The sequence below is a fragment of the Dysidea avara genome, chromosome 4 (genome assembly GCF_963678975.1).
Source record: "Dysidea avara chromosome 4, odDysAvar1.4, whole genome shotgun sequence".
NCBI classification, from domain to species: Eukaryota; Metazoa; Porifera; class Demospongiae; order Dictyoceratida; family Dysideidae; genus Dysidea; species Dysidea avara.
Genome location: NC_089275.1, coordinates 33,028,253 through 33,041,894, shown reverse-complemented (window position 1 = coordinate 33,041,894; position 13,642 = coordinate 33,028,253). Strand labels below are relative to the sequence as shown.

General features: G+C 37.1%; 1 protein-coding gene across 5 annotated transcripts in view; it reads left to right on the top strand.

The window, feature by feature from the left end:
• The window catches only part of LOC136254740 (uncharacterized), a 35,216-nt gene extending 23,083 nt beyond the window's left edge, over window positions 1–12,133 (top strand). For 3 of the 5 annotated variants that reach the window (XM_066047483.1, XM_066047481.1, XM_066047479.1), the window contains exons 5-9: window positions 6,168–6,274; window positions 7,968–8,130; window positions 8,189–8,247; window positions 8,316–8,764; window positions 11,882–12,133. In XM_066047483.1, coding sequence (XP_065903555.1) covers window positions 6,168–6,274; window positions 7,968–8,130; window positions 8,189–8,247; window positions 8,316–8,764; window positions 11,882–11,966 — 863 coding nt within the window. In that variant the 3' untranslated portion in view covers window positions 11,967–12,133. The remainder of the gene's footprint in view (window positions 1–6,167; window positions 6,275–7,967; window positions 8,131–8,188; window positions 8,248–8,315; window positions 8,765–11,881) is intronic. The other 2 variants (XM_066047482.1, XM_066047480.1) reach the window with 1 other exon arrangement.
• Window positions 12,134–13,642: the final 1,509 nt, after the last annotated feature.

Here is a 13,642-nt window from a genome sequence, read left to right as displayed (position 1 = left end):
TTCAGCTACAAACAAATTACCCTTTAGAGTGATCAGCTACAAACAAAACACTTTGCAGGGTGTTCAACTGCAACAAATCAATTACCTTTAGAGCGATCAGCAATGAACAAATCAACACAAATCTACCTGTAGAGAGATCAGCTAGAAACAAATCACCCTGAAGAGAGTTCAGCTACAAAAAATCACCCTGTAGAGACATCAGCTAGAAACTAGACACAATGTAAGGAGTTCAGCTACAAGCAATCACCCTGTAGAGAGTTCAGCTAAAACAAATCAACCTGCAGAGAGATCAGCTACAAACAAATCACCTTATAGAGAGTTCAGCTACAAACAGATTACCTGTAGAGAGATCGGCTACAAACAAATCAACCTGCAGAGAGATCATCTATATACACACAAATCAACTTGTAGACAGATCAGCTACAAACAAATCACCCTGTAGAGAGATCAGCTAGAAACTACACACAATGTAAGGAGTTCAGCTACAAACAAATCACCCTGTAGAGAGATCAGCTACAAACTAGACACAAAGTAAGGAGTTCAGCTACAAGCAAATTACCCTGTAGAGAGTTCATCTACAAACAAATCAACCTGTAGAGCAATCAGCTAGAAACAAATCACCCTGAAGAGAGGTCAGCTACAAAAAATCACCCTGTAGAGAGATCAGCTAGAAACAAATCACCCTGAAGAGAGGTCAGCTACAAAAAAATCACCCTGTAGAGAGATCAGCTACAAACAAATTGCCCTGTAGAGAGATCGGCTACAAACAAATCAACCTGCAGAGAGATCAGCTACACACAAATCAACTTGTAGAGAGTTCAGCTACAAACAAATTACCCTGTAGAGAGATCGGCTACAAACAAATCAGCCTGTAGAGAGTTCAGCTACAAACAAATCAACCTGCAGAGAGATCAACTACAAACAAATCACCTTATAGAGAGTTCAGCTACAAACAAATCTCCCTGTAGAGAGATCAGCTAGAAGAAGTTACCTTGTAGAGAGTTCAGTATCAAACAAATCACCCTGTAGAAAGATCAGCTAGAAGAGGTCACCTTGTAGAGAGTTCAGTTACAAAGAAACCGCCATGTAGAGAGCTCAGCTACAAACTAGTGACCTTGTAGAGACATCAGCTAGAAGAAGTTACCTTGTAGAGAGTTCAGCTACAAAGAAACCATTCTTTAAAGAGCTCAGCTGCAAACAAACCACCTGTACAGAATTCAGCTACAAATAAATCACCCTGTAGAAAGATGAGCTAGAAAAAGTTACCTTGTAGAGAGTTCAGTTACAAAGAAACCACCATGTAGAGAATTCAGCTACAAACTAGTGACCCTGTAAAGACATCAGCTAGAAGAAGTTACCTTGAGAGAGTTCAACTACAAAGAAACCATCATGTAGAGAGTTCAGCTACAAACAAATCTACCTGTAGAGAGATCAGCTAGAAGAAGTTACCTTGTAGAGAGTTCAGCTTCAAACAAATCACCCTGTAGAAAGATCAGCTAGAAGAGGTCACCTTGTAGAGAGTTCAGTTACAAAAAAACCACCATGTAGAGAGCTCAACTACAAACTAGTGACATTGTAGAGACATCAGCTAGAAGAAGTTACCTTGTAGAGAGTTCAGCTACAAAGAAACCATTCTTTAAAGAGCTCAGCTGCAAACAAACCACCTGTACAGAATTCAGCTACAAATAAATCACCCTGTAGAAAGATGAGCTAGAAAAAGTTACCTTGTAGAGAGTTCAGTTACAAAGAAACCACCATGTAGAGAATTCAGCTGCAAAGAAATCACCCTGTATAAAATTCTGCCACGAACAAATTGCCCTGTAGAAAGATCAGTTAGAAGAAGTTACCTTGTAGATAGTTCAGCTACAAACAAATCACCATGTAGAGAGATCAGCTAGAAGAAGTTAACTTGTAGAGAGTTCAGCTACAAAGAAACCATCATTTAGAGAGTTCAGCTTCAAACAAATCACCTGTAGAGAGTTCAACTACAAAAAAATCTCCCTGTAAAGAGATCAGCTAGAAGAAGTTACCTTGTAGATCGTTCAGCTACAAACAAATCACCCTGTAGAGAGATCAGCTAGAAGAAGTTACCTTGTAGAGAGTTCAGCAACAAAGAAACCACCATGTAGAGAGTTCAGCTGCAAAGAAATCACCCTGTATAAAATTCTGCCACGAACAAATTGCCCTGTAGAAAGATCAGTTAGAAGAAGTTACCTTGTAGATAGTTCAGCTACAAACAAATCACCATGTAGAGAGATCAGCTAGAAGAAGTTAACTTGTAGAGAGTTCAGCTACAAAGAAACCATCATTTAGAGAGTTCAGCTTCAAACAAATCACCTGTAGAGAGTTCAGCTACAAACAAATCTCCCTGTAGAGAGATCAGCTAGAAGAAGTTACCTTGTAGATCGTTCAGCTACGAACAAGTCACCCTGTAGAGAGATCAGCTAGAAGAAGTTACCTTGTAGAGAGTTCAGCTACAAAGAAAACACCATGTAGAGAGTTCAGCTGCAAAGAAATCACCCTGTAGAAAATTCTGCCAGAAACAAATTGCCCTGTAGAAAGATCAGTTAGAAGAAGTTACCTTGTAGAGAGTTTAGCTACAAAGAAACCATTCTGTAAAGAGCTCAACTGCAAACAAATCACCTGTACAGAATTCAGCTACAAACAAATTACCCTGCAGAGAGATCAGCTAGAAGAAGTTAACTTGTAGAGAGTTCAGCTACAAAGAAACCATCATTTAGAAAGTTCAGTTACAAACAAATCTCCCTGTAGAGAGATCAGCTGGAAGAAGTTACCTTGTAGAGAGTGAAGCTACAAACAAATCACCCTATTGAAAGATCAGCTAGAAGAAGTCACCTTGTAGAAAGTTCTGTTACAAAGAAACCACCATGTAGAGAGTTCAGCTACAAACTAGCTACCTTGTAGAGACATCAGCTAGAAAAGTTACCTTGTAGAGAGTTCAGCTACAAAGAAACCATTCTGTAAAGAGCTCAGCTGCAAACAAATCACCTGTACAGAATTCAGCTACGAACAAATCATCCTGTAGAGAGATCAGCTAGAAGAAGTTACCTTGTAGATAGTTCAGCTACAAACAAATCACCCTGTAGAGAGATCAGATAGAAGAAATTACCTTGTAGAGTGTTCAGCTACAAAGAAACCATCATGTAGAGAGTTCAGCTGCAAAGAAATCACCCTGTAGAAAATTCTGCCAGAAACAAATTGCCCTGTAGAAAGATCAGTTAGAAGAAGTTACCTTTTAGAGAGTTCAGCTACAAAGAAACCACCTGTACAGAATTCAGCTACAAACAAATCACCTGTACAGAATTCAGCTACGTACAAATCACCTGTAGAGAGTTCAGCTACAAACAAATCTCCCTGTAGAGAGATCAGCTAGAAGAAGTTACTTTGTAGATAGTTCAGCTACAAACAAATCACCCTGTAGAAAGATCAGTTAGAAGAAGTTACTTTGTAGAGAGTTCAGCTACAAAGAAACCATTCTGTAAAGAGCTCAGCTGCAAACAAATCACCTGTAAAGAATTCAGCTACAAACAAATCACCCTGTAGAGAGATCAGCTAGAAGAAGTTACCTTGTAGATAGTTAAGCTACAAAAAATCTCCCTGTAGAGAGATCAGCTAGAAGAAATTACCTTGTAGAGAGTTCAGCTACAAAGAAACTATCATGTAGAGAGTTCAGCTGCAAAGAAATCACCACTGTCCAAATTTCAAGGCAATAGCTCTTTCCAATCTGAAGTTATCAATTGTCAAAGTTGGTAAATTGGATGTGTGTGGAAGACCCCTTTTCGCAAATCCGATCACATATGTATTATATATATAATTTGTACATTTACTGATAAAATATTTAAAGTACATCTACTTCATCTTTTCGTCTTCCTGTAGTAAAGAAAAAAAATCATAGGTTAAAAAAGTCCCAAAGCTGGCCATAGGCCGGCTTTGGGGTATACAAATACAAAAAGAAATGAAATCTAATCCAAAACAGCCAAGCTGTAAAAAAAGTGTGCGGCCCTCAGAAAGGCTATGGTGAAAAAAGATGTGAAATCCAAGGTGGCGGCCAAGAAATGGCTGTGATGGTAGGTTAATGGTAAAAATTTTAATAACGACAATTCAGGTGAATTTTTGTGCCGCTTCACAAAATTTACCTGAATTGTCATTATTAAAATTTTTACCATTAACCTACCATCACAGCCATTTCTTGGCCGCCACCTTGGATTTCACATCTTTTTTCACCATAGCCTTTCTGAGGGCCGCACACTTTTTTACAGCTTGGCTGTTTTGGATTAGATATATATATGTGAGGTTTGGGAAGCTACACTTCTGGATTATAAAAGTAATTATGACAGTGTGGGCAGTAGTGCACTGTCAGGCTGGAGCAGCACTATGACTGTTCATATAGTGTCCCTAGCTTGAGCCACTCCAGCCTGACAAGCATTATACTTCAACTGCCACATACACCATCATATGACTTTTGTCATGGTTTCCACACTTACACTGTATATGCAGGCACTATGAGTTATTGCAATGTGAATCTTTTGAATATTCATGAAGTATAGTTTTAGTGTTGACAACTTAGCTATTATACCTAATCTATACCAGCTATTCCATCAAAATTAACTGCAATTCCATAGTGGGATAATAATTAACAGAAAATTTCTTGTAACTGCTTTATTAGAGAATTTTAATGCTATATAAGTGGCTGATTTTAGCAGTAAAGAATCAAACAATGCTGCAAAGAAACATCTAAAATCTAGCTCTATTTTGGCATGATTATATAGTTATACAACGGCCACGAGTGCTCTGCCTGATATAAACACATGAGCCTGAGGGCCGTCAGGCCCGAAGGCAAGTGCGTTTATACAGGCAGAGCACGAGTGCACATTGTATAACTGTTATGTACCATTCACCTAATAGGTGGGGAGAGTCTCACAAGACAGCTGTAACACTTATAAAGGCCAGGTTTCTAACATCGATTGTGGGTAACCAAGCCTGACGTTGCGATGACGTTCCCCCTGCAGTACTGCAGCCACCTGAGATATTGAAAGCTAGTACGCTATGGGTTATATCACTAACCTGCATTCGCTGTTCCACTCTCATCATGTAGTGCTCAGCGTGCCATATAGACTAAGCACCAGACTAATTGCCATAGTGATTCTCTCGAGCAAAAAAAGCAGCTAAATAGACGGTTTAAGTAAACAAAACCTAACTACTAAACAATATTAGTCTAATTCTTACTATTCACACTGGCTAAACTCGAATCCGGTGGCATGACAAAACTGGTTACCACAATCGAACGTAAAGGTTAGTATTATTTAGAATATATTTGTTTTATTGAGTCATTGTCGAAGTGGACTACAGTTTAATCTGGGCTAAGATGGCACCAGACTAGTAAGGTGTATAAGTACGTTTATATATATATGTAGACTAGAATTGTGGCCACCCGCGTTGGGTTTTTCGATCGCCATTGGCTGCTTGTAAACATTATACGTATTGGTGACGTTATGGCCCACAATCGACCTTTACATGTCAGGCTATAAAAGAATTCGAGTGATCTGTGTAGTGTCTTTCCACCTATTAGGTGAGGTGTCGTAGTGGTCTTCGCCACCGGCACTTGTGCTATGCTGCACAAAACCGCAGCCAGTGCAATATCTGTATATAGCACTGCGGTCGGTGCATTATAACTTATAATGCACTCGTTGTGGTCTACAAAACAGCAACCAGTGCGTTATAAGTTATAATGCACTCGCTGCGGTCTGCAGCAGTGCAATATACAAATTATGGCACTGGCGGTGCCTTTGAACTGCCCACGCAGAGTGGTAAATAACTATATATACGTATCAGACATTTTCCATTGGTAGTTACCTTTCCCATATTCCTGTCCTGCTCCCATTTCCTAGAATTCTCCTTACCCAACTATTAAATCAACTCTACTCCAATGATTTTTGTAATAATTAATAACCTCCATCTACCAATAATTTTTGTACTAATTTATTACAATAATGTAAATGAAGGTCTAAATGTTTTAAGCATAAAATTTTCACTGTTAGCTCCAAAAACCTCAAAATCAGCCAAATGTATATTTAGGCTATAAGTACTGCTTTGATTTTGAATTAATTGCTTTCAATGAAATATGTAATCATTCTGTTAATGTCCAGTAGGTGCTGAAACTCCAATATATTTAACAGTTTTATCAGTTGATGAAACTACCGTTACACTAAACTGGAATCATCCTGAACTAAACCTACCAATACTCCATTATCAGGTTCATACTCTGTATCAATTATCTCAGTAATGTATATATAATTATATACTATATAGTATATTAAAAATTGTTGATTTAGAATGAAGTAAAGATCCAAGCAATAAAATGTAGTGAAGCAAGAGATGAATGATGGTTTTACAGCATAGCTTGATGGGAAAACCCTACATTGGCATATTATCATAGTGATTTTGTTCTATACTGTGATACCGTGATTCATCCCTTGTTGCACTATATTTTATTGCTTGGATCCCTGCTTAATAATAATTTTTAGTTTGTTTGGTTTTTTGTTATAGCATACAGCTATACACGCATGACTGTTTCATTAGGGTGACTGCTGTATTAGAGTATCTTGAGTCAGCCTTTCATCTACCAGGAGGTGTAGCATATTTTCATCGTGCTAGCATTCTGAATACAGCTAGACTGATAATAACAGGATGTGTCATTGTGATCGAGTAAATAGATTGTTAAGAGATGTGGTCTCAGGTGGTGCTCAGTTGTTATTAATCAACCTGGTAAGGTCACGTTAATAGGCATGGTATTGAACCTATTGAGCGTAAGCACTTAAATAAGTTTGCAGCATCTAAATGTGCTGCTCAAGGAAAGTGTTGATAGGGAAAATTAATGCTTCAATATAGTTTCATTGCATGAAGAAGGATGAAGACAGCCTGATTAAAGATAAAAGGAAAGACAAGGAGCAGAGGCCACACACTCGTTGGAACCCTAAAAGGCACATCTCACTTGTGAGTTTGTCATTGTGGCATAAAATGGTGGGCATGCACTGCTTCATTTGGCCTCCAGCCTTGCGACTATGGTCTGAAAGGCAGGCTGGCAGTCAGACAAAAATTCAAGCTTCAGTGATTTTTTAAAATTCCATATCCAAGCGCCTGTAAGTTTTTTCTTGTTTTTAATGCTGTATTTGGTATTAGATGGACTAATATTATTCCATAAAGGTGATTCTCATTGTGTAAGATGTTTCTAGGATGACCTTTAAAGGCAGCATAAAATTTTAACGTCAGAACAGACACAACAAGCACTGGTTCACTATTCATACAACTTATAAACCACACAAAAAGCAACATGTTATAACAGTTCCACTTAAAATTAGTGTTGCAATAATTAGAATACACAAGTTTTTCCAGGTATGTAATGACCTACAATTATCGTGTGATCTCATTCGCAATGGAGATTGTGACATTTTAGGTGGCACGCGGGGATTCCTACTAAACAGTTCCACTGTACTGTTTGACATGATGCTGTCAAGCAATAAAAATATAGTGAAACAAGAGGTGAATGATGGTATTACAACATAGCTGACTGATACCTTACAGTAAAAAGGTGAGGAGACCGCATCTACTGGTAAGATTTAGTCCAATTTTGATCTTCAAAATCAGTTTCTTGAGCTTTTGTTTGCGCTCAGTAGGAAACTCCCTACTTTGGCATTGAACAAAATATTTGTTATGAGCTGCCATTGTTGGGATTTTCCCACAGAGCTATGCTGTAATACCATCATTCATATATCTCTTGTTTCACTACTTATTGTCGCTTTGTTCACTACTTCATTTTAAACTTAATAACATTTTTAATATACTACTACATGTACATGTATAAATAGCTGATCAGAATAACAGCATGGCTGTGACTTGTAGTATATACCTGTAATACAGACTAATACAAGTGTGGTTGATCTCTGTAGATTCACTATGCCCATAATCAAAACCAAGTCCTATCTATCAACAGCACAGGCACTTCTGCTAATCTGACTAACCTTCTCTCTGGTGTAAAATACTCAATCTACATCACAGCTTTCATCATCAAGGGACTTAGAGTTACCAGCGAAACTGTTACTACAACTACATGTATGGTTTATGTCTTTGTTATTGTATGATCTTTAATGTTACTTTTTCCTGTGTTTAGTTCATGCGGCCTTATTTCAATTACGACTCTACCCTATTAAAAGCTGTGTTGGATGGACAGTAAGCGTACATGTTACAGTGTTACATAACCAGGTGGTGTATAATGATCATGTCCGCAACTTTTATAGGAAGATAACCAGATAAAGAAATTGCATGACATAAAATTAGCTGTAATGGGAAAACTGAAGCAAGAATGTTCCTGTAAATTAAGCATTGTTAATGCAGCATTTAGTTGTCGACAATCAAAAGGAGACTTTAAGGGCACAGTTGTGTATAGAGCAAAAATACTATCAAATATCAGTGCTGAGAATACCATCAATGAGATAGACTACTGGGTAAAATCTGAAACATCATTGACTGTCAATCAAGTCACCCTACATATTGATCCAAGCTGTCCATCAATGCTTGAGTCATTTGAGTCAAGGGACTGTGTTGTAATCAACCAGTCATCAAGTAGTGATGACCCACCATTTGGAACAATTGTTAGTGCAGCAATAGGAGGAGTGATAGGAATTATAGTAATAGTAGCTGTGTTGCTAATCATCATGAGATGCTATATGAAGAAGACTAATCAAACGTAAGATTTTACTTTACTCATAGCCAGCTAGCTAGACTATAATATATGTGTAATAGGCTGGGTTACCATGTCTCAGAGTGGAACCACCATTTTCAAATGTCTGGATTAACCATTGTGTTAGTCAGAAGGAATTAAGTACATGCCATGATGGCTGTAATCCTTGCACGGGTAAAGCAGCTACTCTTCTATAAACTATGGGGGTTGGAAATCAGATATCATAAATAAATAATGTAACTATTTTAATAGCAATTCCTTTGCCACCACCTTTGATTTCTTATTTGACCCAAGTATCTGAAGACCACACCCTTTTTTCATAGCTTGGCTGCTTTTGTGTGGATTTAATTTTTTATGAGTCCCTGAATTTAGGGTTTGTCTTTATCCACATTTCTTCTTACATACACACATTGAAGACAGAAGTCAGAATTGGATTGTATGAAGAGAAAGAGCTCTAGGTTTCTAAAATAGTTGATGGCTTTAATAGAGTGTAATTTTTATTAGATTTGCTAATTTTTGTTAGAGGATATCAATGTGGTAATGCCAAATATATACTTTTCTATTGGAAGCAATGTCATTATTACGTACTCTCAACAGTTCCTTACAGATAAATATATTATACATAAAGCAAGCATTTTTGAGTGATAACGCATTGATTTTGAGCATAATACAGTAGATTAAATTTTTGCACTGTAGCATAGCATAACAGGTAAAATTAAAAGCAAAAGCACAATAGGCTGGCAGTTAGCCACAAGGTATATGTGTACATCTAATTTTGAATGAACAAAATGATTTATTAAGTAAGTGCACACTGCTGAGGTTTCAGCTAAAAGCATCACTAGATAATTTTTTTTATAATATATGTACCAATTGTAACCTTAGATCAAAGGAAAGCCAGTGTGCATATATCACATATTGCACTGGCTCAGGAATTTTAACAAGATATACGCACTGCCTTAATGAAATATGTACTGTATACAGGGTGTTTATCTTGTTAAGGCAGTGCATGTATCTTGTTAATTCAAGATGTTGCATACATACATACATACATACACATACGTATATATTGTATATATCAGGGCATACGATAGTGTGTCTTGCAGCCAGTTAAGGAAACAAATACGTTTAAGTGTGGGACAGACAAGCGCGTATTATACAGGAACCGATTAAGAAATCATGATTTTCACGAATTTATTCCTCAGTAATAGCTAAACAGAAGTAGCTCTAAGGGAGGTTCAGTCCATTTTTCTGTGAAACCTCCTTTGGAGTGGGACATCTTTCAAATCAGTCCAGCCATCCCTGGGGCGGATCCAGACTTTTTAAAAGGGGGGTTCCACTCTGGAATTACAACTTCAGCCTAGCTGTAAATCAAAGACCAAAAAAAAAAAGTCATCACCTGCGGACAATAGCTGCCCCTCACCACAGATACCCTGACCAACTATATTTCCTTATTTATAACTACATACATAGCTTGCTACACTGCTCCTCTGAAGAATACTGTGACTGCTCTATTAGAGTATTTCGATTTTGACTGCTCTATTAGAGTATCTCGAGTAAGACAGGCTCTTTCAAAGAGATTTCTAAAGGGGGGTTCCATGGATCCCTTTGAACCCCCCCCCCCCCCCCCCCCCCTGGATCCGCCCCTGCATGATCCTTGAGATATGTGCCTTCAAATTTTATCTAGTGTTCTATGTATTTTTCTTTACCTTCTTCTGCTATACATTATCTTTTTGCAACACCTCCATAACTCACAAAAGTTTTATACATAGGATCCCCAAGTTTGAGGGTATAAAGAGTACATTATATATAGCTCATTTATCTTTCAATTTGTGTACAGATTGCGTAGTGCCAAGTTACAGGTGATTTTCAAAAATTACAAGTGTGATTTTTGGTCATGCCTATAGGGTAAACTACTTACAGAAATATATAAGTCTGCCGGTAGGTTGACCATCATAACACAGACCTTTTGTAATGTAAAAGTACTAAGAGTATTAGCTAAGGAGATATAAAGCAAAAACCAAATGTAATTGAGATACTGATTAGAACAGTCACCATGAAGTAATAAAATGTTGAAAAAGAAGCTGTGTACAGTTTGAACCTCCATACCTACATGTCCAAACCCTTTACCAGTCAGCCACTACTGTCAGTTGTTCATCTCACATAACAATCACGATACTCTAATAGAGCAGTCAGTGATAGTTAATTATTTATTGTCACACCTACCACCTAACCCACTAATGCAAACTAGTTGAATTTTCTTGCAAATGTTGATAAACTACGTATCAAGATACAATAGATATTAATGAGTTCTAATGCAAAAAGTTTACTACATGTACAATTCTCATTATTCATCACACGAGTTTCTTGAATGGCATGTAAAATGCTGTTTCACAATATCTGCTGGTTGGTATGTAGCTCAGCTATGCATTGGTATAGCAAAGGTACCATATAGGCAGGTCAAAACTGCATTATTTTTTTGATTTTAATGAAACCTTAATCCATGCCCCTAGTAAAGATCGATGTACTCTAATAGAGCAGTCATGGCTATATAAAACAGTCAGGCACAGCTGAGTTGTGCAGTAAGAAAGCATCATGTTACAGTTCAACTGTATTTAGCAGTATGTACAGTATGATGATAGTATAAGTGTGGCTTCATTTAAGATGATACTGATCCCAAAAAAATTCTCCCTATGGCAATACTGAGGCTGAAAATCAGTCAAGAGCTGCGTGCCATAACACTTATACCATGGCTTAACAACAGTACACTGGTAACATATATAGCTAGCTATGTTGTTTGAAGAATAGCTCTTGCATGCTTAACTCAGTGTACTAGATGCTGCAGTAGATTTAAAGCATAGTCAATTTCCTTTAGATCCAAAACAGCCAAACTGTGAAAATAGTGCAGCCTTCCAAAAATAAGCTAGTATGAAAAAGATGTAATATCAAAGGTTGCGGCCAAGAAATGGCTGCAATGATATTGTAGTGTCAACAATTTTTTTAAAAGCCTATGTGTTGGGAGACTACACTCTTTTTTACAGGTTGGCTGTTTTGGATTAGATATTACGTATATATTACATCAGTGATACAAATCTGTTATACTTGTATATTATGTCAAAACTGCAGCACTGATAATGTTCCAGATGGATTAACAATTGCACAAACAGGAGGAAACAGTTTCCATGAATCCCAGCATATTGTAAAAGATTAAACCTCAAACATGAATACAGAAAAACTCTTCACATGGATTTATATATAAAATTATAACATATTTTCCATCATGTACATACTATTTACATGTATTATTGCTGTTTTTATACTGTATGTATAATGTTATTAGAAATACTTAGCTATAGTTTATCAAACCAATTTATTTGAGACATTGTGTGCACTAATTTAAAGCATAATAAATATGGCAATATCACAAGTAAAAAATCAATTCAAGCCAGCTATTGATGATCAAATTGTAGAACAATGCTGTGTATATATAGTGGGTTCTTTGAATACAGAAATTTTTGCACAGCAAATGTGATCAGGCCTGCAAACATGGGGCATGTGGTACAAACTACACCCCAACACACAGCAGGTAATATCTCAGTACTGGAATAGATAATTATTTGCATTCTTTAACTTGTACTATAAAGCCAATTAAATGTTGCAAAAAGGCATAGTCATAGTGTAATGGCATAAAAAGTTATGAAAAATAAACATTTGAAAGAGTAGGCAGACTTTTTGTGTGCCCACCTGCCCTGTTTTTGCAGTCCCAGTCACAAAGTAATTATATTTGAAGAGCGAAAAATTTAAAAGAACTTTGAAAAATGAATTATAGCTAGACTAACCCATCATGTAGGCCATGTTGCACTGGACAACATACAGAAGGAGCCTTACGGTGAGCACCAAGCTATCATGCTATGTATATTCTTGATAATGGTTAATAATATAAGGTTAGCAGTTAAGTGGGCACAGCTTCACATTTATTCCAATCATCCAATTCAACAATGCAGTAAAAAGATTGCACACTGTATTTTTCTCTTAACCATAATACTGGTAGTTGCTTTATACAGTGAAAACTAATAATTATTATGTTTGGTTAAAACCACAGAATGTACACAATTAACTTAATATTATTAACTTTCATATGTGGAGACCCTACAACTGATCAAGTGTCTGATGGGTATATATGATCTGACTGCAGTCTCTGGCCAGCTGCTGCTGGGAACCATTTAGGGACCCGCCGATTATGCTGGCATAATTATGAGCATAATAGGTGTCTGAAAGCATTGAGCATAATGCTAGCATAATAGGTAGAATATTTGTGTAATAGTATGAATTCTTGCTTATCAAAATAGCTATCACAAAAATATCGATATACTCTAATAGAACAATCATATAACTGACTGTTCTATTGGAGTATATCGATCTTTTCTGTGATATACATTTTGACAAGTTTGTGCTTCAGCCACTTATTATTTATCCATAAATTGGAAATTATTACTAGAGCATGGGAACTGAAGCATAAATAATTGGGCATAATTTGAGCATAATGGGTAAGTATTTAGCATATATTTAAGCATAATAGGTAAATTTTTGAGCAGTGCAGCATAGCATAATAGGTAAAATTATGAGCATAATCGGCGGGTCCCTAGAACCATTTGTGATATGTCACTCAGGAACAATGTACGTGGTTGGCTGTTACATATTAAAACATAATCAAGACACACGGTAGTGTGTCGTGCGGCCCAAGAAACCGGCGCGCCACACCGTGAGTATATTTACAGGAAGAAAGAAAACGTCATTTTCACACTTTTGTATCTCGGTGCTAGCTTATCCGATTGAAACCAAATTTGCTGCAGAGCTGCCCGCCAGCTAGGGGAGTCTACATTCCAA